The sequence below is a fragment of the Grampus griseus genome (assembly GCF_964374135.1).
Source record: "Grampus griseus genome assembly, chromosome: 14".
Taxonomy (NCBI): domain Eukaryota; kingdom Metazoa; phylum Chordata; class Mammalia; order Artiodactyla; family Delphinidae; genus Grampus; species Grampus griseus.
Genome location: NC_139008.1, coordinates 56,595,583 through 56,617,698, shown reverse-complemented (window position 1 = coordinate 56,617,698; position 22,116 = coordinate 56,595,583). Strand labels below are relative to the sequence as shown.

At 42.9% G+C, this 22,116-nt stretch overlaps 1 protein-coding gene across 3 annotated transcripts; it reads left to right on the top strand.

Annotated features, from left to right (window-relative positions):
• Nucleotides 1-886: 886 nt before the first annotated feature.
• PRNP (prion protein (Kanno blood group)) lies at nucleotides 887-12,961 on the top strand. Of its 3 annotated transcripts, XM_082670503.1 has the most exons (4): nucleotides 887-985; nucleotides 3,671-3,769; nucleotides 10,610-11,318; nucleotides 12,002-12,961. In XM_082670503.1, the coding sequence occupies exons 3-4, from the start codon at nucleotides 10,620-10,622 to the stop codon at nucleotides 12,086-12,088; spliced, it is 786 nt and encodes a 261-aa protein (XP_082526629.1). In that variant the 5' UTR covers nucleotides 887-985; nucleotides 3,671-3,769; nucleotides 10,610-10,619; the 3' UTR covers nucleotides 12,089-12,961. The 3 variants fall into 3 exon arrangements, with proteins under 3 accessions (XP_082526629.1, XP_082526631.1, XP_082526630.1); XM_082670505.1 differs by having other exon boundaries at nucleotides 10,610-12,961; XM_082670504.1 differs by lacking the exon at nucleotides 3,671-3,769 and having other exon boundaries at nucleotides 897-985.
• Nucleotides 12,962-22,116: the final 9,155 nt, after the last annotated feature.

Below are 22,116 nucleotides of genomic sequence, written 5' to 3'. Positions count from 1 at the left end.
CCCTCACTTGTCCCCTCCCACTTGAGTGAGCCGCCCTGCGATACAAGTATTTAAACCAAATCCTGTTTCCAATGGGTGTCTCAATATTTTAAAACCTCTTTCCTTACAAGCTTAGTGGAGCCTCTTGCCCATAACAAGGGAACTAGATGTCTCATTTTTCCCATTATGCCTATTGACCCAGCTTAATTAATATTGGTACTCTCAAAAGCGCCCCAATTTGGGTAATAATGTATATGATCCCCCTAACCCTAACGCCTGTCTTCTATCATTTGCCATCCTTCACATGAGACAAACCCCTACCTAATTTCTTGGCAGGAATAATGATCAAGAATACACAATGTTTATACAAGAAACCTCAGGTAATGTCCAGAGTGGACTTGTTATATGGTTATATGGAGAGCATTTTCCTCATTTGTGAATATCATAATCTAAATCATCTCTTTTGCATATAGTGAGCAGGAGCTGAGTAAATGAAGGAACAGGTGATGGCTAATGTCCTTTCTAGGCCTCAAATTTTAAGGATATATGTGTAAATTCACAAACTGGGCTCAATCCAGTGTAGCAGAATTTTCTTCCTCTTTAGAAATTTCTGGTTACCAAAGATCCAGAAATTGCTTTCTCATTCCCTAATCTTTCAATTTCTCGTGTTCTCCATTACGTAACGTGGAGCTGGGGCTTTGGGCCGAATTTTCCTTTAAAGATGATTTTTATAGTCAATAAGCAACTTCAAGGAGTGACGAGCCAGCCGGGGAGGCGATATTAGTTGACGCACGCGTCTAAGCGAATCCCAACTCGTTTTTCCCAGGGACTCAGATTCCCGGGCTTGCTTGGCAGGGCTGAGCCTCTGCGCGTAAACCCCGGGCGCGTGCAGCCGCCTCCGGGCCCCGCCCCCGCGTCTCTTCCTCTGCCCGGCGCTGACGCCGGCCCTCGCCGCCAGTCGTTGACAGCCGCCGAGCTGCGAGCTTCTTTTCTCCCGCAGAGGCAGGTAAACAGCCGCATTGCCCTTTAACCTCCCAGCTGGGGCCGTGGGCGCAGAGGCCGGCAGTCAGAACCCCTGCCTTGGGGCCGAGGCGCGAGGGCGCACGGCCGGGTCCGGGCGGGAGGCCGACCTTGACAGTGAGGAGGGCGGGGAGCTTCCGGAGGGCGCGCAACGTGTCAGGCCTACCCAGCGAGCTCGTTGGTTTTCGGACGCCGTGGCTTGGTTTTGCCCTCCTGGTTAGGCGAGCTCCATTTACTCGGAATGGGGGCGGGGGCCGCGGCTGGCCGGGGCCCCTCTGGAGGGTTGGGGGTAGTGTCGAGGAGTCTGACCCCCTCCCAGGCAAGTCCACGGCGGGAGTGGGATGGGCGAGTAGCGCCGGCAAGGGGGCCACAGGTCCGGGGAATGGGCGCGCGGAACCCAACGAGGGCCGCAAAGGGGCTCCGCTGGGGCGCTCAGCGAGGAGGACCAAGGAGAGGCGCGGGTCTGGGCCCTCCCGATACCCAGAGGGGACGCGGCCGACCACCCGAGTCCAGGGCCTCGTTAGGGAGGAGTCCCGGGGCGTCTGGGGGCCTCCCCAGCCGCCGCCGCCGACCTCCTCCCCAGAGGGGGCCCCGCCTGCCATCACGCGGCCGGGCGGTGCCTGGGACGCAGCAGCGGGCGGGTCTCTGGCACCCCCGGGGACCGGCACAGGCTGGCGTGAGCTGGGCTTCCGGCCTCGGCGGACGGAGTCTTGGGGCGACCCCGCCCTCGCTCCCGGGCCTGAGATGTCCAGGGGCAGGCGGCAGAGTGTCTCCTGCGAGCTCATGTGTGGTGGACTCACAGGCTTTGCTTTTCGCCGTCTCGACTGTCCCTGTGGAAGGAGAGAACTCGGCCGTCGGGGGGACTCCGAGAGCGGGGATCAGGGCCGGGCAGCGCCCCTCGGAGAACCACATTCCTCCGCTGGTATGGGTGGCACCTTCACGTTTGATTATTGAACAACGGGAAGAAGTCCATTTTTGCAGTCCATTTTCGTTTTTGTCCTTTTCTATTTGTATCAGCAGTGGCAAATAGATTTTTTGAAATCATAAGCCCACCACCATCACATCCACCCTCACCATCTCAAAGCCACTGCCTTCTGTTTTGCAGTTTCCTCTTCTCCAGTTCGTACACAACACAATGCAGTTTCACCTCGCTGATAATGATTATCCTCATCTCATGGCCGAGTTATTTTCCTGTGCTTAGAGCAATCACGGTTTAATAAGCAGTTCCCAGCATGCTGAACATTTGAATTGTTTCCCTTTTCCTTGCAAAAAAAATCCAGGTAGAATAGAATTAAAGATTTTCACAAATCAAATTATCAGAAAAAATAGGAACAGAAAATTGAATAAAAATGTCAGATCTCTGGAAAAATCAACAGCTGTCTCAGATTTGAAGAAGAAAAAAAAATATCACCAATGAAAAGGAACAATTTTACCTACCCAAACACTGAGGAGCTCTTACAATGAAAAAGGACTAAACAGAAAGGGAAAGAAAGCAGAGCTAGGATGTGATTTGTATATGGTTTTTATCTGACACAAATTTTTCATACTTGTGAAAGAATATCGAGATTATAAAAGATAAATGGTGAAATGATGATCGTTTATAGAATACAATGCAAATTAAAGTAAGTCTGGATTATCATTTTGCAGCTATTAGCAAAAACAACAGTAATAGCAACCACTGCTGGAAGGTTGCCTAGAAATTTGCATATTCAGTTATCCTGGGAGGTGACAGGGCTTTGGGGTTAGAAAGATGGCTCTGCAACTAATCATTTCACATCTTGGGACCAGTTACCTAATTTCCTCATCCTCCTTTTGTCCATTCATACGCTAGAGGAAATTATACCTATTTCAGGAGTTTGCCAAGATTAACTGTTTGTGTAAAACTGACCTTTGGTATGTATACCTTTATTCTTTTCCTAGTCACACTGCACTGGGGACATAGTGAATCTGTGTGAAATTTGTGAAAAGCAATCTGGTGATGCATTTAAGCCAAGACCCAGAAACCCCACTCCTGGGAATTTACTTGCAATGGAAGAAACAACAGGAAAGGGAAAAAAAAGCCATATGCACACACATTCAGAATGATCTAAAATTAAACCCAACGGAGAAGCAACCTAAGTGTATAACAGCAGGGCAGCAGCTAAGAAAATCATGACACATTAACTGCAAGGAACATTGTGTAACCATCAAGTCATGATTTTGGAGCCTGTCTGCGATATATTGGAAAAAACTGACAAGTCAAAGTACAGATTACTAAACTGCATCTACTTACTCAGATGCAGTTTATTAATGTATATGTGAAAAATCTGAATAAAAATGAAGTTTTAATAGAAATACAGGTTATTTTAATTTTCTTGTTGATATATTGCTTTTCTAAATAACATCTTTAAAATAGTTCATAGTTAATTTTTTTAAGGAAATGGACCCACAGCTTTCTGTGTGTGGGAGAGGGAGAGCTCAATGTCATGTTTGCTGCTGCTTTTTTGAGCTGACCTCATTTCTTTTTTTCAAATATTATCTTGTTTTTTTCCTTGAGTAGATATATAAGTGGTTTAGTAATTTATATATTGGGTTTTTCATTTAAAGAATCAGTTCTTAGATTTATTTATCAATTCTAGTGTTTTCTTTTCTGTGTTTTTTTTTTTTTTTTTTTTTTTTTTTTTTTTTTTAGGGACTCCTGAATATATTTGAAAACTGAACAGTTTCAGCCAAGCCGAAGCATTCTGTCTTCCCAGGGACACAAATCCAACTTAGCTGAGCCAAAGCAGATGTACGTACCCTGTGGAATCCCTTTGGTCTTGTGATGGTTGAAAGTTCCCAACTGTCACAGAAGATAAGGTCCTCGAAAGGCTGTGGTCACAAATCCTTGCTCTGGAGGCAACTTGGATCTATATATGTAACCCACACCTATTATACCATCCTTTCTTGTAAAATCATCTTGATTTTGCAGGGAAAGGGCTTTCTCTAGAATCATTCTGAGTTATGTAAGGAAGCAACCATTTTAAAAATAGTATAATAAAAGCAGTAACATTACAAACATTTCTGCACTAAATTAACACTGACAAAAGGTTTTATGAGATGACAGTTTTTCCAAGCTGTAGTTTTAATTTATCTATTCCAGTCTCTCTTTTCGGATCTTATTTCCTCTTCCAAGGCAGCCAGCTTTATCAGTTGTGAACTGCTGCATGTGAAACATTCAAAACATGCCTGTATCTAAAGCTGTGATGGCTGCAGCAAAATAATCCTTGAGTGAATAGCATGTGTAGTAATTCTTACATTTGGAAGAATTTTCTGTTTGTTCCTCCTTTTTCTTCTAACCATATTCTCCTGGGGTATAGGGTAGGCTCTAGCAATGTTGCTTTTTTTTCAAGCTGTTCACATAATTCTGAGGATGGATCAGGTTCAGGCCCTTTGCCCTATTCAGTCCAGGGCTAGGCCTCAGTGCCAGTGAAAAACCCCCACCCCAGAGCGGTTTGTAAAATTTTGAGTAGCTTGCATTAGGCTCTTTAAGGGGCAATGACCTCAAAAGATAAAAATATGACACATGAGTTCCACTTAGCTCAGGAAAGACAGGAAATTTTTCCGGGGCAGTCGGGGGTAGGGGGACTATTTGGTGTGCCAGTTCCCAATTTAACCAATTAAGTGTCAAGGGTGTAACATGTTTTAAGTATCAGAAGTTTGGCCCCTGACACATGACCACTGGACAAGTTCCTCCTGGCTCTTAGTCCCATGTATTCCCCATGGGAATAGGATGAATGGCATAATATATGGATCTTTTTTTTGTTCCTTCTCTCTAGTTCCATTGCTCTGCCATTCGGCTCATGCACTAATGCCACATGATCTTATTTATTTTAGTTTTGCAATGCATTCTGGTACCTGGCAGGCCAAGTATACCCTAGATTTTCTTCCTGTTAAATAATTTCTTTAGTCTTCTTAATTTTGAGTATCATTTCATCATATTCCTTAAAATCCTCTTTAAATTAGGACTGAAATTGTGTTGACTTTATGATTATTTGGAGGTGAATTGGTATCTTTCAGTCTTGATTTTCCCAACCAAAAACATTATCTGTCTTTCTCTTTTTTTCCAGTCTTCCAGCTTTCTTCCTAAAAGGTCTATTTATTTTTAGGTTAAATCTTAGATATTTTGAATATTTTGTTGCCACTATGAGTGGGATTTTTTTTCCACACTAAATCTTCTAAATAATTACAACTGATTTGAGTATTCACTCTTCTATATGTTGATTTCAAAAGCTGCCACCTTAATAAGCTCACTTATTTATTCTAGGACACAATTTTGGATGATTTTCCTGGATTTTCCAGATAGAAAATCATATCTGGGACTTCCCTGGTGGTGCAGTGGTTAAGAATCTGCCTGCCAGTGCAGGGGACACGGGTTCGAGCCCTGGTCCAGGAAGCTCCCACATGCCGCGGAGCAACTAAGCCCGTGCACCACAACTACTGAGCCTGAGCTCTAGAACCTGCAAGCCACAACTACTGAAGCCCGTGTGCCACAGCTACTGAAGCCTGCACACCTAGAGCCCGTGCTCCGCAGCAAGAGAAGCCACCGCAATGAGAAGCCCACACACCGCAACGAAGAATAGCCCCTGCTTGCCACAACTAGAGAAAGCCCGCACACAGCAACAAAGACCCAACGCAACCAAAAATAAAATAAATAAATTTAAAAAAAAAAGAAAAGGGCTTCCCTGGTGGCGCAGTGGTTGAGAGTCCGCCTGCCGATGCAGGGGACACGGGATCGTGCCCCGGTCCGGGAAGATCCCACATGCCGCGGAGCGGCTGGGCCCGTGAGCCATGGCCGCAGAGCCTGCGCGTCCGGAGCCTGTGCTCCGCAACGGGAGAGGCCACAACAGTGAGAGGCCCGCGTACGGCAAAAAAAAAAAAAAAGAAAAAGAAAATCATACCTGGCTAGAACCTCCATAACAGTCTAAAATAGCAACAATTGCTTGCATTCTTGTCTTGTTCATTATATTAAGGAGAATGCCTTTCCTCTTTCAGTTAAGGTAGGGTGTGGGCTGTGTGTCTGTGATAGCTGTTCTTGATGATGGAAAGGGATTACTTTCTAGTTCTATGGAAATTTTTTCAACAGCTTAACCTTAAAAAATCAGGAATGTATGTAGATTTTAATTGAAAACTTTCAACATCAGAGCATCTTTGTGTTTTTTTCCTTAACCTACTAATAGGTTACTTGATTTTGTGATTTCAAGCCATCCTTGTATTCCTAAGTAATCCTTATTGGTCACAGTGTATTCTTCTTTTACTAAACTGTCAAAATCAGCTTGGTGGTATTTTCTTTTGGTTTTTGGCACCCATGTTGCTGGAGGTTGGATAGCTAAGAGTGTGAGCCCTTCACTCAGAATACTGGAGTTTGAATCTCGATCCTTTATTCCCTTGGCTATTAACAGCACTTCTCAGGTGAAGCTGCCCAAGTGTTTATCTCTGCTGAGTTCCAGATTCTTATAACAATTGCCTGAATTGATACTCCCACTTGAATGGCTCATAGATGTAGCAAAGTTAGTATGTCCAAACTAAAACTTTATTTTCTCTCACAAGCATGGCCCTCCATCAGTTTCCTCTGTTTCAACAGATGGCATCACCACCATCTGCCTGGCTATGAAAGCCACAAACCTGATCAACTCTCACTTCTCCATCCACTCTATCTGCTTAATTGGTTCTTTCTGCAAAATACATCCCATTTTTTCACAGCTCCTCAACTGCATTGGCACAGTCCCAGGCCACACCACCATCTTCCTTCAATCGTTTTATAAGTGGTCTCACCATTTCCTTTCTTGCCCCCCAAATTTTCTACTTACACAACAGGGTGAACTTCCTTAAAAAAAAGAAAAAGATCCTGTGATGTTATTCTCCTAAGACCCTTTAATGGCTTCCCACTGTCTTTCAGGTTCCAGATACCTATGTTCCTTAGTGCTTGAACCCACAAACTAAACATCTTACTCACCACTGTGTCCTCAGCCACAGCACAATGCTAGACCCTTAGAAGACAACAAATATTTGTTAAACTAATCAATGGCTATTGTACAGTAACTTTTTTCTCCATTTCTCCTATGGTTTATCGTCAAGTTTTCTTTTTCTTTAAAAACTGGCACGTACTAGCTGTTCCATAAATATTTGTTAAATGCATTGATTCTAACATCTGTTTTTATAATTTAATAGGAAGGCAATCCATCCCACAAAGATTTTTAATTCATAAAACTTTTACTTTTCAGAGTTAGGTCTCTAGAGTCTGCTTTTGCATGTGGTGTTAGGGTCCTAGTTTTATTTTCCTCTAGTTTCCCAGAAGCATCTGCTAAACAAATGTTTCTTTCTCCATTGATTTGTGGTGTCCGATTTATCATTTATCAGGTTTGTACTAAAGAATATATACATGGGTTTATATCTGAACTTGCTATTCTCCTTCCTTTGATCTGTAGGTCCGTTTCTAGACTGTTACCCTATTTATTACATATTTATTACTATGACTTTGTAATAGGATTTAATGTCTGATAACAGTAGATTCTCTCCTTTTTTCTCTTCTTTTTTAAGGTTGAGTTTGCTACCTGTGGACATTTCTTACCTCTTGTGGGTTTATTGAATTCCTCAAAAAATCCAGGTGGAATTTTGATTGTCATTTTATTATTATAAGTTCATTTGGGGGTAATTGATATCTTTATAGTACTAAGTTGTTCCAACCAAAACCTTTCCATGTTTACAGATCATCTTCTTTGTTCTTTACTAATGTTCAATTTTTCTTTCCCCAGTCTTAAGTCAATCCTAGATACTTTATAGTTTGGGTTGAAATTATTACTATCTTATTAATTTTTTTCTAGTTGATTATTGCTGGTATAGAGAAATGCTGATTTTTGTAGGCCAATCTTGTATCCCACAACCTATCCCTCTAGTTGTCTCGTGTTACCTCTGTTGAGTCTGTTGAATTTTCTATGTTTATGATCACATTAGTTCCACATAATGTCAGCTGGAGCTCTTTCCTTGGAGTTCTTGCACCAGTTACTTCTTTGTCTTTGCATATGGCATTGGAAGGACTTCCAGTCCTGTGGCAGTGTACATCCTTGTCTTGTTTCTGATCTTAAAGGGACTACATTCAAAACTTACTTATTGTGTTTGCTGTTTTAGTTATATAATCTTTATTAAGTTAAGGAAGTTACCTCCTATTCCTAGTCTACTAAGAGTATTTTTCTTAGTGATAAATAGGTATTGACTGTTGTCAAATACTTAGTGTCTTGAAATGTGCCAGAGTGTTAGGCCACAACCTGACTGTTCTCTGAGAGCATCTTATATGAAGTGTCGTAGCACAGCCAGACATTCAGAAACCTAGTCTCTATTCCTAGCAGTTTCACTAATTAACACTGTAATCACAGATATGTCACTTGACTTTTCTGAATCTTGGTGGCTAATTTGTAGAGTGAGAAGTTTGGATTAAATAATATAAGATCTTCCTTATTTTATCACAAACAGAAAGATTCTCCAAGGTCTCATTAAGTTTTGAGTCCTTATCCTTAGAAATGATTCTCTGCTTCAAAATGTAGTTGTTAATTTTTATGCTTTTTATAATTAAATGTTGATATTGTTGTTCTCAACTGATTTTAAAATGATCTTGTCTTAATATAGTTTATGATCATCCAACTTTAATATTCAGTTTTAAAGTACTGATCAGCAACATATGCCCGTGGCCCTTATGCCCTATTACCTGTATCTCCAGTCCATGGTCATTCTTCAGCTCCAGACTCACCAAGCTAACTGCCTACTGGTATCTCTTGTCCCAGTAGGCAGCTTGATAATGGCATTGTAGCTTGATAATGGCATTGCCAAAGCCACACACCACATTTGTCTCCCTCCAGACTTGCTCCACCTTCCGTGTTCTGTCCACACAATTGCCCAATCCAGAAATCTGGGTGCCACCTCGATTCTTCCAGTCTTTCATCTTCCACGTCAAACACCAAGCTTTCCAGAATTCCCTGAGGTGTTTGAGCAGAATTGTGAGCAGCCTGGAAGCCAAGAGCTGAGCCCCATTAGCAAATGGAAAATAGATCAGGGAAGCAGACCTGCAGAAGACTGAGTGCCAGGAGATGTGGATGCGAGATTGAGGCCAGTCAGCATATCCCAGGACCCTGTCCCTCTGACCTTACACAAAAGAGCCTCCAAAAATCCTAATTGGCATATTCTGAGCAGTTTAGCTGGGCTTATAACTTTAAAATATATTTTTATTTACACCAAGACATTTCAATAGTGATAGTAGAAACAAACATGATGTTAATTCATTTATTTGTTTAATCAGTCTTCCTCTGAATATTATCCAATTTAGTCTTTAGTTCTGAAGGTTATGAAAAATAATTTTATAATATTAGATGCCGTTTTTATTTGAAGGTGTCCCAGTGCTGGGGATAAGACTACTATCAGCATTACAACGTATGCCATTTTTGGTTTTGTGGCACATGGTATTTTGGAGCATATGGTTTGACATGGGGTACAGTAGAAACTAATGATCATTCTACTGTATGTCTTTAATCTCTGCTCTTGGCACCAAGCACCCAGGGTGAATGAGGTCTTCAATCTGAAAGGAGGTTTTTAATTGATGAGTGTACATTCTGCAAAGGTTCATAAATTATCATGCAGGATACTTTGTTTATTCCTAAGCCACGCTAGCCCTTTCATATAAGATATGTGTCTTTTCTACCAAAAATTAGGAGAAAATAAGTCACTCACGAACCATTAAATGCTGAACTAAGACTCATTCAGTGAGTGAGTGACTGCAAAGCTTGTGAACACAGCCTTCCTTACCCCATTTTGAACAGCCCCATTTGTTTCTGTCTGTAGAGAGAAAAATGAATTTATAGGTGGCCTTGCAGAATCTTGCACATTTCCTGTTTCCAAAAATTTATTGTATTGAGAATTTCTTTGAGGAAATTCTTGTTGGCATTTGTATGTTCAGAGGATATTAATTCCTTCACTTAACAGGTATCTATTGTGTATATGCTCTGTGCCAGGCCCTGAGGAGACATCAGTGAACAAAAGAGACATTTCCAGCTTACATTCCTGCGGGAGGAAAGAGGACATGAGCCAGCTATTTAGAAAATGATTTAATGATTTCAGCACCTACCTGGGGGTGTTCCTAACTGGACATTAGAATCACTTCCATAGGGGCCATGCCAGGGTCCCGGGAGGTTCCAGGAGCTCATATCCCTCATAACAGCCCAAATCACTACTTCAGAGAAGCTCAAAGCTATGGCAAACCCACCAGGTGTTAATAGTTTCTTCCAGTTTAGATACAATGTATCAACCAGAGGTTATTTTTATCATAAGCAATGTTGCTGGCATTCCACCTTTATCAAGTTTCTAGGAAACAGAGCCAGAAATTATCTTAAGGTCAAATTTGTCCTGAGAGAAGGAGAAAGAGCTGTGTTAACCCTTTACCTACAATTACTTTTGCTGTAAGGGTTGCAAAACAGACATGGAATGTGAAGAACATATATGACCAAGAACATTTATAGCTGATGCCACTGCTATGCAGTCATTATGCTGCAGACGTTAAGTGTTTTCAACATAAACACACAATGCTGACACCCTCTTTATTTTGCAGATAAGTCATCATGGTGAAAAGCCACATAGCCAATTGGATCCTGGTTCTCTTTGTGGCCACGTGGAGTGACATGGGCTTCTGCAAGAAGCGACCAAAGCCTGGAGGAGGATGGAACACTGGGGGGAGCCGATACCCAGGACAGGGCAGTCCTGGAGGCAACCGCTATCCACCCCAGGGAGGGGGAGGCTGGGGTCAGCCCCACGGTGGTGGCTGGGGACAGCCCCACGGTGGTGGCTGGGGTCAGCCCCACGGTGGTGGCTGGGGACAGCCCCATGGTGGTGGAGGCTGGGGTCAAGGTGGTGGTACCCATAATCAGTGGAAGCCCAGTAAGCCAAAAACCAACATGAAGCATGTGGCAGGAGCTGCTGCAGCTGGGGCGGTGGTAGGGGGCCTTGGTGGCTACATGCTGGGGAGTGCCATGAGCAGGCCCCTTATACATTTTGGCAGTGACTATGAGGACCGTTACTATCGTGAAAACATGTACCGTTACCCCAACCAGGTATACTACAGGCCAGTGGATCAGTATAACAACCAGAACAGCTTCGTGCATGACTGTGTCAACATCACAGTCAAGCAGCACACGGTCACTACCACCACCACCAAGGGGGAAAACTTCACTGAGACGGACATCAAGATGATGGAGCGTGTGGTGGAGCAGATGTGCATCACCCAGTACCAGAGAGAATACGAGGCTTATTACCAAAGAGGGGCAAGTGTGATCCTTTTCTCCTCCCCTCCTGTGATCCTCCTCATCTCTTTCCTCATTTTCCTCATAGTGGGATGAGGAAGGCCTTCCTGTTTTCATCATCTTAATCTTCACCAGGTTGGGGGAGGGGGTATCTACCTGCAGCCCTTTAGTGGTGGTGTCTCATTCTTGCTTCTCTGTTCGTCACCTGTAGGTTAATACCCTTAGCACTTACAGCACTGGGAAATGGAAAGTAGATCTGAAATGCTATTTATTCAAGCCCCATTTGATTTAATCCTTCATAGGCCAACGCTAGTGCTGAGCTGGTAAAAGTGTAACAGCAAATAATCATTGGTTGATCTAGGCTTATTTTTTGTCTAGTGCAACAGATTGAGGCTAAAACAATTCTCAAAGCAGTCTTCAAATACCTTTGCCTAAATACCTCCAGCTCCTTCTCCAGCTAGAGCTCAGTACACTAATGCCCCATCTTAGCAGTGATTTTATAGCAATTTCCTCATTTGTTTTAAGAAAACCTGACTCTATTTCCCTGTTCAGACAGCATTTCTGCCAAATCTGGAAGGAGGATGCATAATATTCATTCAAAAAATAAAACTAGAAATCCTTAGCTTGTGGGCCCAGGCTCAACCCGGTGGAAAGCATGTGTCCTGTGTCTGCAGAGAACTGTAAGGATGTTTTGCATTTTGCAGTACGGGTTACACAGCAGCTATTGCATCAAGAATGGATATTCGTGCAACACTAGACTTCAGGGCAGAGGACATTTTCACAGGGAATGAACATAACTAACATAATATGAAAGGCTTCTGAGACTAAAAATTTCCAGCATATGGAAGAGGTGCCCTCGGAGACAGCCTCCCATTTTGGATGTTTAAAGCACCTTTATGTGGTATTCTTTTCTTTAGTAATGTAAACTATAGATAATGAAGATACTTTAATTAAACTACCTTCTGGACACTGAGAGCAAATCTCTTTTGTTTGTGTACCTGGAAAGCAGAATGATTTTAACATTGTTTGGATGAAGCCAGGAGATTTTAACATAGAGGAAACAGCAGCTATAAAAAACACGGTATTCAGGTCCTTAGTTTCTGGAATTGGCTTTTGAATCAAAGAATAGGGAGGCATTCCAAAAGAAAAATAGGTTAGAGATCGTAGGAATATGATCCATTCAAAGTGGAAAAAGCAATTCTGTTACCATTATTTAAGTAAGGTAAAATTATTCCCTGGGTTGTTCAATATTGTCACCTAGCAGATTTACATTACTATTCTGCACTGCTATTACTGGCTTGCACTTTGTGGGTATCCTATGTAAAAAAAAAAAAAAATTTATATATATATATATACATATATATATATTGCATATGACAAAATTAGAAATTTTGGTTAGAGCGATTAACATCTGAACTATCTAATGCATTACCTGTTTTTGTAAGGTACTAAATACTTAATAACACTTAAAGGAAACCCTTTTGTGTGGTCCTTAGGCTTACAATGTGCACTGAATAGTTTTGTATAAGAATACAGAGTGGTATTTGAAATACGCATGTGCTTTATATTTTCTATATTTGTAACTTTGCATGTACTTGCTTTGTTGTATTAAAAGTTTATAAGTGTTTAATATCTGACTAATATTAAACAGGAGCTAAAAGGAGCATCTTCCTTGAAGTTTGCAGTTGTGCTTCACCATTGTGCACCCCATGTTGGCAGCTTCATTTTGGGGGTTAATCTGAGCAAAGTGGCGCATTCACTGCTTGTGGTGGCCAATGTTTCACACACCCACTCCTGATCCTGCCTCAGCCTTACTCCCAGTCACATGCCAGCTATTCTCTGCTGCCTTTTCATTTTTTTCCACAAGTACCTGGCAAAGTCACTTCTGCAGCAGAGGAAAACAGTCCTTGAATTCTGGAAGCTTTTTTCTGTTCTGGATTTTGAAATAGAGGATTTTCTTGATTAAGATGAGACTTAACAAACTAAATTATCTACTTGATGCCCATCCCCGCCCTCAACACCAACTCAGGTTATAAACTGTGAGACCTGGTAACAATCACTCTTTGGATTGAAATTCAACACCGTAAGGTCAGTAGGCCACTTTTCTTTGTCACAGGGTTTCAACTCATTTTTCATGTTTTCTTCTTCACAAGTGTGAAGTACCAGCTCTCAGTTTTCCTTCACAGAGGTTTTCTTCTGCATCTGTAATTTACCAACAGCAGGAAATAATCATAAAAAATGACAGTGGTTGAAATCATAATATTTATTAATACCTTAGCAAATGCCAGTATCCTTCAATATCTAAACAGAGGATCAACTTTGCATTAAAAATGAAAAGATAAAAACATCTTGAAACCCCATCATTCACAAAACTATTAAAACAAATGACATATACAAAGACTCAAAAGCATTACTCCAAGTTAATCATTAACAAAAATTTCTAGGACTATTTTCATTCAGCCCTTTTGACCATATTTCTAATTATTTAAAAACAAACTATTCATTATCTGCCAATCATACTTTCTCAAAAATAGCCCACTGAGAAGGCTTCAATCATTAAAAGCATAGGTATTTGGAGGGCCAAAGTGAATGATACACATCTGTATCTTTCTCAGCCACCATGTTTTCTTCCTGTTACTTCCAACTACTATGAGTTGTGCTAAAGGAATTTTTACTAAAAAAAATTTTAAATCAATTTTAAATAACTGAGTCTAACCCTCACAGAGGGTTCTTCCAGAGAAGTGTCAGGTGTCAACCTTTGTTTCCCTTCCTTTCTCTCTGGGGTTAAAGCCAAATAAGTGTCCCCTGCCTTTGGAAGGGATTTGGGGTCTGTACTGCTTCCCACCCTAGTGGGAGCCTTAATCTGGCAAGAACCTGAGCTTCCCCAGGCTCAGGCCCTGACCTTGCATTGGTCTAAGCATGACTGACCTACACAGTTCATTTCCACCTGAGAAAGGTCAGTTCCTCTCTGGCTCTTCAAAACTGGAGGATTCAGCTCCTCCTGCATTAAGCTTACATTTCCATCCTTTGCCCCACTCCTGTGAGGCCTACCCCTGTTCTCCAGGAAGCCACGCCTTCCACTGCGTACACCCAGTCTACAAGATTCACGTCTGCCTTGGTACATCTGTCCTTTCCTCCAGAGCCGGTGCTCTGTTCTTGCCTTGGAGCAATGCTCCTCAAATTTGAATGTGCTCACCAATCTGCACTGACTGGGGCCCAAGATTCTGCATTTCTCACAAGTTCCTAGATGGTGCCATGCTGGTTCTGTGAAACCTCACTGACACAAGGCCCTCAGGGTTCTCACACTATATCCTGCATTGGCACCTCCTGGAGGCTTGTTCAGCACAGGTTGCTGAGCCCCACTGCAGAGTTTCTGATTCTGGAGTGCAGGGTAGGACCTGAGAATGTACATTTCTAACAAACTCCATAGCAATGCTGCTCTCGATGTGGAGATTGCACATGGAGCTCCACTGCTCTGCAGGAAGATGTGAAGGAAATAGAAGGTGGCCTGGCCCTGAAATACAGAGCTGTTAGGGAGACTAAAAACCTGACTGGAACTCTCCCTGGGGAGGAGAAAGATGGGAGCTCTAAAGATGAAAGGCCATGGAGGTGTAAGGAGGTGGTTAACACCTGCTACCTGAAAAGCTGGAAGCACAGGTGAGTCCTGAGGCCCACCACTAGTGAGAGACAGCTAAACCTGGAATGGTACCCACCCTGCAAATGTAGCACTTCTCAAACTCTGATGGGCATGCACATCACCTGAGAACCTTGTCAAAATGCAGTTCTGAGGCCACAAGTTTGATGTGGGCTCGGAGATTTGGTGTTTCTGCAAGCTCCCAGGTGATGCGATGCTGCTGGTCCCAGGACCACACCGAGAAACAAGGGCCTAGAGGCCCAAGTCATCTCTTCTAACCCTGGCCAAGACTTTGGAGAAGCACTGAAGGCTCAGGGGGAGTGGGGAGTGGCCAGCAGGGAGTCTACCTTCTCTTGATTTAGCCCTTAGTGCTGCCTCTCCTGCTTTCACAGCACAATCCTCCTGCCTGGCCTGAGTTAAAAGAATCAACCACCTGCAGGCAGCAGTGAAGTCAGCTTCTATCTTATCTCAGAGCCAAACAGAGCTAGTTAACTGCTCCTGCGGGAAGTCTCAGACCCAGAGACATTCTGTCACTTGTCCAAGGTCACACAAATAGTATATTCACAAAAGTACATTGTGGAAACTCTTTGCCTTTGGTTTGTGATGATATTTAAGGGTTTGGCTCAAAGGTGCCAGGCCTCGGGCACTGTGTACAACCCATGGCCTCTGTGAAGGGCGCCCCCTGGTCTTCTGCAGGGCTCCAGCTTGAGGGGACTCAGTTGACTCCAAGGGGAATCTGAAGGAAGGGTCAGAAATCCTAAAAGCAATCTCAGCCTAAAATGCCTCCTTCCCTAGACAGACCCTCCATCACTCCCATACATGCCTCCCTTGTATTATTTCAGAGGTGACCTGCAGCCAGGACCCATTGGTTGGTGGCCCTCTCTAATCAAACCATGGTCCCCTGAGCCCTAGAGCACGAGTCACCTCCTGCTGGAGCCCCCAGGCTGTAGGCCACCAGGGTGATTGGGGCTGGGGGCTTTTTTCTCTGTAACTGTTCCGGCAAACCTACATCTTTCCTCCCTCCTTCTCTAAAAACAAACAATAAACAAAAGCAAGGTCATTATCTTAATCTTTATATTGGGTAAAGATAACAGTTTTCAGTAACTCCATCCTTTAACACCCTTACTCAACCCAATCATTTCAGAAAACTTTACAGGACCTTGTTTCATTGCCTTTCTTGTTGAATATACCATCTTGATTAGTTTGCTAGGGCTGCCATAAAAAAATACCACAAACTGAGGGGCTTAAACAACAGAAATTTATTTTCTCACTGTTCTGGAGGCTGGAAGTCTGAGGTTAAGGTGTCATCAGGGTTGGTTTCTTCTGAGGCCTCTCTCCTTGGCTTGTAGACGGACATCTTCTCCCTGTGTCTTCGCACCGTCTTCCCTCTGTGTGTCTCTGTGTCCTAATCTCTTTTTATAAGGACATCACTCATCAAATGTGATTAGGGCCCACCCTAACGGTGTCATTTTTTCTTTTTTTAAAATTTTTAACGTCTTTATTGGAGTATAATTGCTTTACAAAACGGCTTCATTTTAATTTAACTTTAAATTAACTCTTTAAAGGCCCTAACTCCAAATACAGTAATTTTTCGGTATTGGGGACTAGGACTTCAACACCTATCAAGAAATGTCACAGCAGTATGTCAGTGTCACTCTAAATATAGCTCAAAGGCAGTCCCAGGACTAAGAGGGCCTTTTGGGTGCCCCACATTCACACACTACACCGTTATCTGGATCACTCTATGCCTTCAAAAGACCGGGCCACTGCCCACCGATCCACTTAGGATTGCCAAGGGTGCTTACCTCCTACTGCCCATTGCAAACAGAAATGCTTCCATTCTGGATACAGCCCCTGAAATCCAGCCACCACGCCCCCATGGCTCACACAAAGTGAAGAGTTTCGTAATCAAACAAAGTTGTTTAGTTTGGCTCATACTAATGAAGATCTAAAACTCTAAGCCAGATAATGTTCCTCCCACACACAAATACACTGCAAACACACCTGGCTTAGCATTATACTGATTATGAGTTAATTAACATAAGACGGAGTGTTAGCTATAATTCAGGGGGTACGACAGAAAGTTGGCAAGATGCTATCCCCGCAATGCTGCCAAATTCTGAATGCTAGGCTTGCCCGTCACCCTGCTCACGGTAGCTGTCCACACATGGAACGGGCCCACTCAGGTTTCTTTATGGCTCCAGCTCATCTTCCCAAGGCCCCAACTCCAAAGTGCAGGGAGAACCCCACAGATTCCAGGCCCACCAGGTGGTCTTGCCATTGGCTAGACTCACAGACCAGGAATTCAATGAGAAAGGAGACCATGTTTTCTTTGTCCAGGCTTATTTTCCCCATTCCCTTGCATGTCTCTGAATCGCCTTTTTTTTTTTTTTTGTGGTAAGCGGGCCTCTCACTATTGCAGCCTCTCCTGTTGCGGAGCACAGGCTCAGTGGCCGTGGCTCACGGGCCCAGCCACTCCACGGCATGCGGGATCTTCCCGGACCAGGGCACAAACCCGTGTACCCTGCATCGGCAGGCGGACTCTCAACCACTGCGCCACCAGGGAAGCCCTCTGAATCTCCTTTTATTCCAGCCCTCCAAGGAGGCCTTTTCTCTCCAACCACTCTTTTCTCTGTACTGCCTTCCAGGAGGTGATGAGACATCATGGGTTTGTTATTTCCATGGCATCATGCAAATACCAAGGATATTTTTGTGGACCAGACTAGCCCAGAAGAAGGGTTTCTCACCTCCAGTTAAGGCCATCAGACAGGGCTAATGTTTCCTCAAGAAACATCTCTGGACCTTTCATGAATGACGATATGCTCAGTCAAGCCCAGATTCCCCCTGTAAATATGTCAGAGACCATTCTTAGCTTTGAGAATTTTAGGAGAATGATTTTTCACTGCCACCCATGGAGGAGGCCCACTGTGGCTCTGCTGCTCATTTGATTCCCACAGCTGGGGTGGCCACATTCCTCAGAACGTGCCAGGAGATGCAATAAATAAACCAGGTTGGGCTGTTTGGCTCTGTCCAGCCAGCTTATGGAAAATGCACGGTGAAAGCCACGACTTGCTTTTGACAAAATCACCTGAAGAGTACTTGAACAACAGAAACATTGTTTTATTCAGCGTCCCCTAGTTTGCAATAGTCAAACCACAATATCAAATGGAAGAGCATTTGTGTTCTCCAGGGTAATGGGTGTAAACCATAAAAAGGCTGATGAACTTCTGACGTATGCTACAATGTAAATGGACTTTGAAAACATGATGCTAAGTGAAATAAGACAGACACAAAAGTATAAATATTGTGTGATTCCATTTATATGAAATATCCAGAATAGGCAAGTCCATAGAGACAGAAAGTAGATTATTCATTGCCAGCAATTGAAGAGAGGGGATAATGAGAAGTGACTGCAAATGAACGTGGGGTTTCCTTCTGGTGTGATACAAATATTCTGGAATAAGATAGTGACAATGAACAACTTTGTGAATGGACTAAATATCACTGAATTGTACAATGTGAAATGATGAATTCCATAGTATTTGAATTATGTCTCAATGAAACTTTTTTTAAGCATAGAATTACCTACCTAAGAATATAAGTGATGAGAGGGTAGAGGGAGGTTCGGGCACTTCTTTGAAATTTAATTGTTATAAGAACATTTCAGCCCACTTGTTATTCTCCTAATACCCTTGGGTCCAAAGCCTTTTCTGGCCACAGAATCAAAGCCTAATCAATGAAAGCTGAAAGATGTAATACAACGTTCTTTGCCTTTAAAAAGGTGAGCACCACAATAGTTAACCACAGAGTGATTGAACCTGCTTGCCCCTCCTCCAATATATTATAGAGGACCTGCCGGTGTCAAGAGTTGAAAGAATTGTTACCAGGTGAAATAAATCTGTTACCTGTATGTGGAGAAAATTCGACCCCCTTTACTCAGCATTGAATACTAAAATTTCCTCAAGAAAAAGCTATGGTCTTTGAAAAATGAATGAAGGACCTGGAAGTTGTTTCGTGCCCCAGTTTTTGTGATGATTGCCTTTTCTACTACATTACAAGTTACTCCTCCTACAAACTGTTTCAACAACTTTCATCCACCTGGTGGAAACTTTACCCTTTTCCCCAAAGATGGCATTCCTCTTGACTTCTCAATCTGCCCAGCAGAGGTAGCCCCAGCTGTTTCCTCTCCACCTAGTAGGGAAGTTACACAGATGAATAAGGACACACCCTCTCATGCTATGAGCTAAGTCTTTGGCAAGACTGGGTGGTGTGAATACCAGGCCTTGAGAAATGGAGGCCTTCATATGAGCCTTAGCTTCTGAGCTGCCCACATTACATCCCTGTTTTACTCGCCTTGACCTGCTTGCCCTGTTCAGGGGCCTTGCTATATCACTTAAGAACCCATCTGAATAATGCATGTGATATTTTGGCTTTCCCTCCGTTGGCTTTCCTTCTGTTTGGTTTTCCCTCCCAAGTTTATACCTGATCCTCCTTTCCTGTGTGTCATTTCATACCTATATGTCACTTCCACTTGAGGTCAGGAGATCAGAAAATATAAGAGGAGTATTGGTTCATGTCCAGTTGGAAAACTCTAAATGTTTCCATATGGCAACTAAAGTGAAGGGGTGAGAGGACCTGGTCAACTCTTGAAGTCAAGACATCTGTTGTAGAGCTGGATATGGAGTGTGAACTGCTAGTAGAGACATATCTGTGCTGGGCGGATTGTTCCCCTGGCAGTGACCATCATCCAGGGCTAGAAAAGAGAATGCATTGTTCAGTGCTAGCCCTTCCTACAGACCATAAAGCTGAGTCGGATGAAAAAAATTTGCAGGGCAGAAACAGTTGTGAAAGAAATCCAGAAGAACATCAAAGACATCAACTCTCCCTCTCTGTGTCTTCCTCCCTACAGCCCTCTCAGTGGCAATCTGGTCCTCCATTGGCACACCTGAAATAAGACACTACCCCCTGCCCATCCTCACTTCCCTCCGAAAACTAGTCTCATTGTCTTCCTTCCAGACAGTTTTATCTGCAGACTTCCACTGCAGTGATCACCACTTCCTCTGCACTCTGATAACCCTTGCCTGGTACCTATCGTCATACACACTGAACGAAGGGGCTGTTTCATACTGGCAATCACAGCTTACCACCATCACTACCCCAAGAATAATTTTTAAAGGTATATTTAAACACATCATGAAGTCTTACCTTATTGTGCCTTAGAGGCACTCTCAGGATGCCTCCATTCCTTTTCTCATGCTGTTCACTCCACCTGAAATGTCCTCCTTGCCCCCCTCCACCTGACAAACTCCTGTTAATACATCAAGACCCAGCTGAAATGTCTATCCCTGCCAGACCACTTTGTGAGTCTGATGAAGCATACGGACCCTACTCAGAATAATGGCTTTAAATGCATAAAATACAGAGGTTACATAGGAAACCAATTATGCTGAAATAGAGTTATCAAAACATTTTTACACTGATTAAATGTAAATATCTAAAACTCACTAAATAAGATCTACTAGTGGGCCGAATGACTTCACAGTGATAAGTGTAAGGGATATTTTGAGATTTGCTAAACCTGGAATTAGGGTGACCAACTTGTCTTGATTTGCCCCATACTTCCCATTTTAGCACTGAAATTCCCATGTCCTGGTAGCCCCCTCAATCGCTGGTAAACTGAGACAGTTGGCCACCCTACCTGTAATGTGACCTGAAAACATCTGTGATTCTAGTGGGTTATGGTCACAAGTACAATAATGCTACTGTGTCTGCTACCTACATTTTTCATGGAGGAAAGCCTACATTTCAGGTAGAGGTTAGTGGAAATAAAGATGTGATGGTTTTTCCTAAGTTCATGTATCTTCCAAATTCTATCCATGGACAGCCCCCTTCCAGGTTAAGAACCCCTGCAACTAGCAGGACGAAGTTAGGCCTAATCTCCCCTAACCTTTATGCTTTGTTCTAAGCTCTACTATAAATTACCAAACTGTTGTTACTGTTTATTTAAACAACACAACAAAATTTCTCCATTAAGCACCTTTCCTACAATGGTGCAAAGAATTAAAAGAAGTCTCCTGTACAGAGGGGCCGGCATGCAGCAGATGCAAGAGGAACCTCGGAGACCTCTTATGCAGATGCATCTAAATTGGTTGAACAACTTTGGCAAATTGCTTGGCAGCTTCTACTAAAACTGAAAAGACACTTATTCGATGACCCAGCCTCTCTGTCCCTGAGGATTTGCCCAACAAGAATGAGAGCTATGTTCAGCAAGAGATGTACATAAGAATTTTCAAAGCAACTGAATTCATAATAGCTCCAAGTGAGGAGCAACCCAAATATCCATCAAGAGGTGAAGAGATAAATAAATTGTGGCCTACTTATATAGCCATATATCATACAGGAATGAGAATTGAAAAATAACACTTCTAGACGACAACACTGATGAATGTCACAAACATAATGCTGAGCAAAAATAACCAGCAACAAAAGAGCACGTATTGCATGATTCCATTTGTATAAAATACAAAAGCAGGTGAAACTAGCTTGGGCATTGGAAGTCAGAACAGTGGGTACCGTTTGGGTGGGTGGTGGGGGTGGGCATAAGGGCTTAGAATGTTCTGCTGGTTACAAAAGTTTGTTCAGTTTGTGAAAATTTTTTGAATCCTGCACTTATGAATGTACATTTTTCTGTACTCATGTTATACTTCAGTAAATACTTTTCTTTACAATGTTGGGTCCCTCATTCCCATCTGCTGGTGAATCTGGTCCCTACAGCCATTAATATCAAGAAGTGACCTCTCCCTGCATTGTCCAGTTTGATAAGCTCTGCAGCTTGACCACTAATTTCCCCACCAAATGTGAACTGTCTTGATAGTGCTTTGATTTTCTCCTGGCTGAAAGCCATCACAGACCCAGCCTTTGGAACCAACCTCTTCAGCCTTTGTTAGTTGCCTTCATAGCAGTAAATCCTTCATTAGTATTTCTAGCAGACCAATAATTAACACATGCCCATGCACTCAAAGCAGCTCTTAGGCCTTAGCTTACTTCCCTTTATAATATTTCAGGCAAAAGATTTATATTGAATTTTGTGATTCCAACAGTGCCAAGCAGTGTCTGATAAGCCCTAGTTGGGGATGGGGGTGGGGTGGGGCAGAGTGATACCTCTTGCACAGATGTGAAAACTGA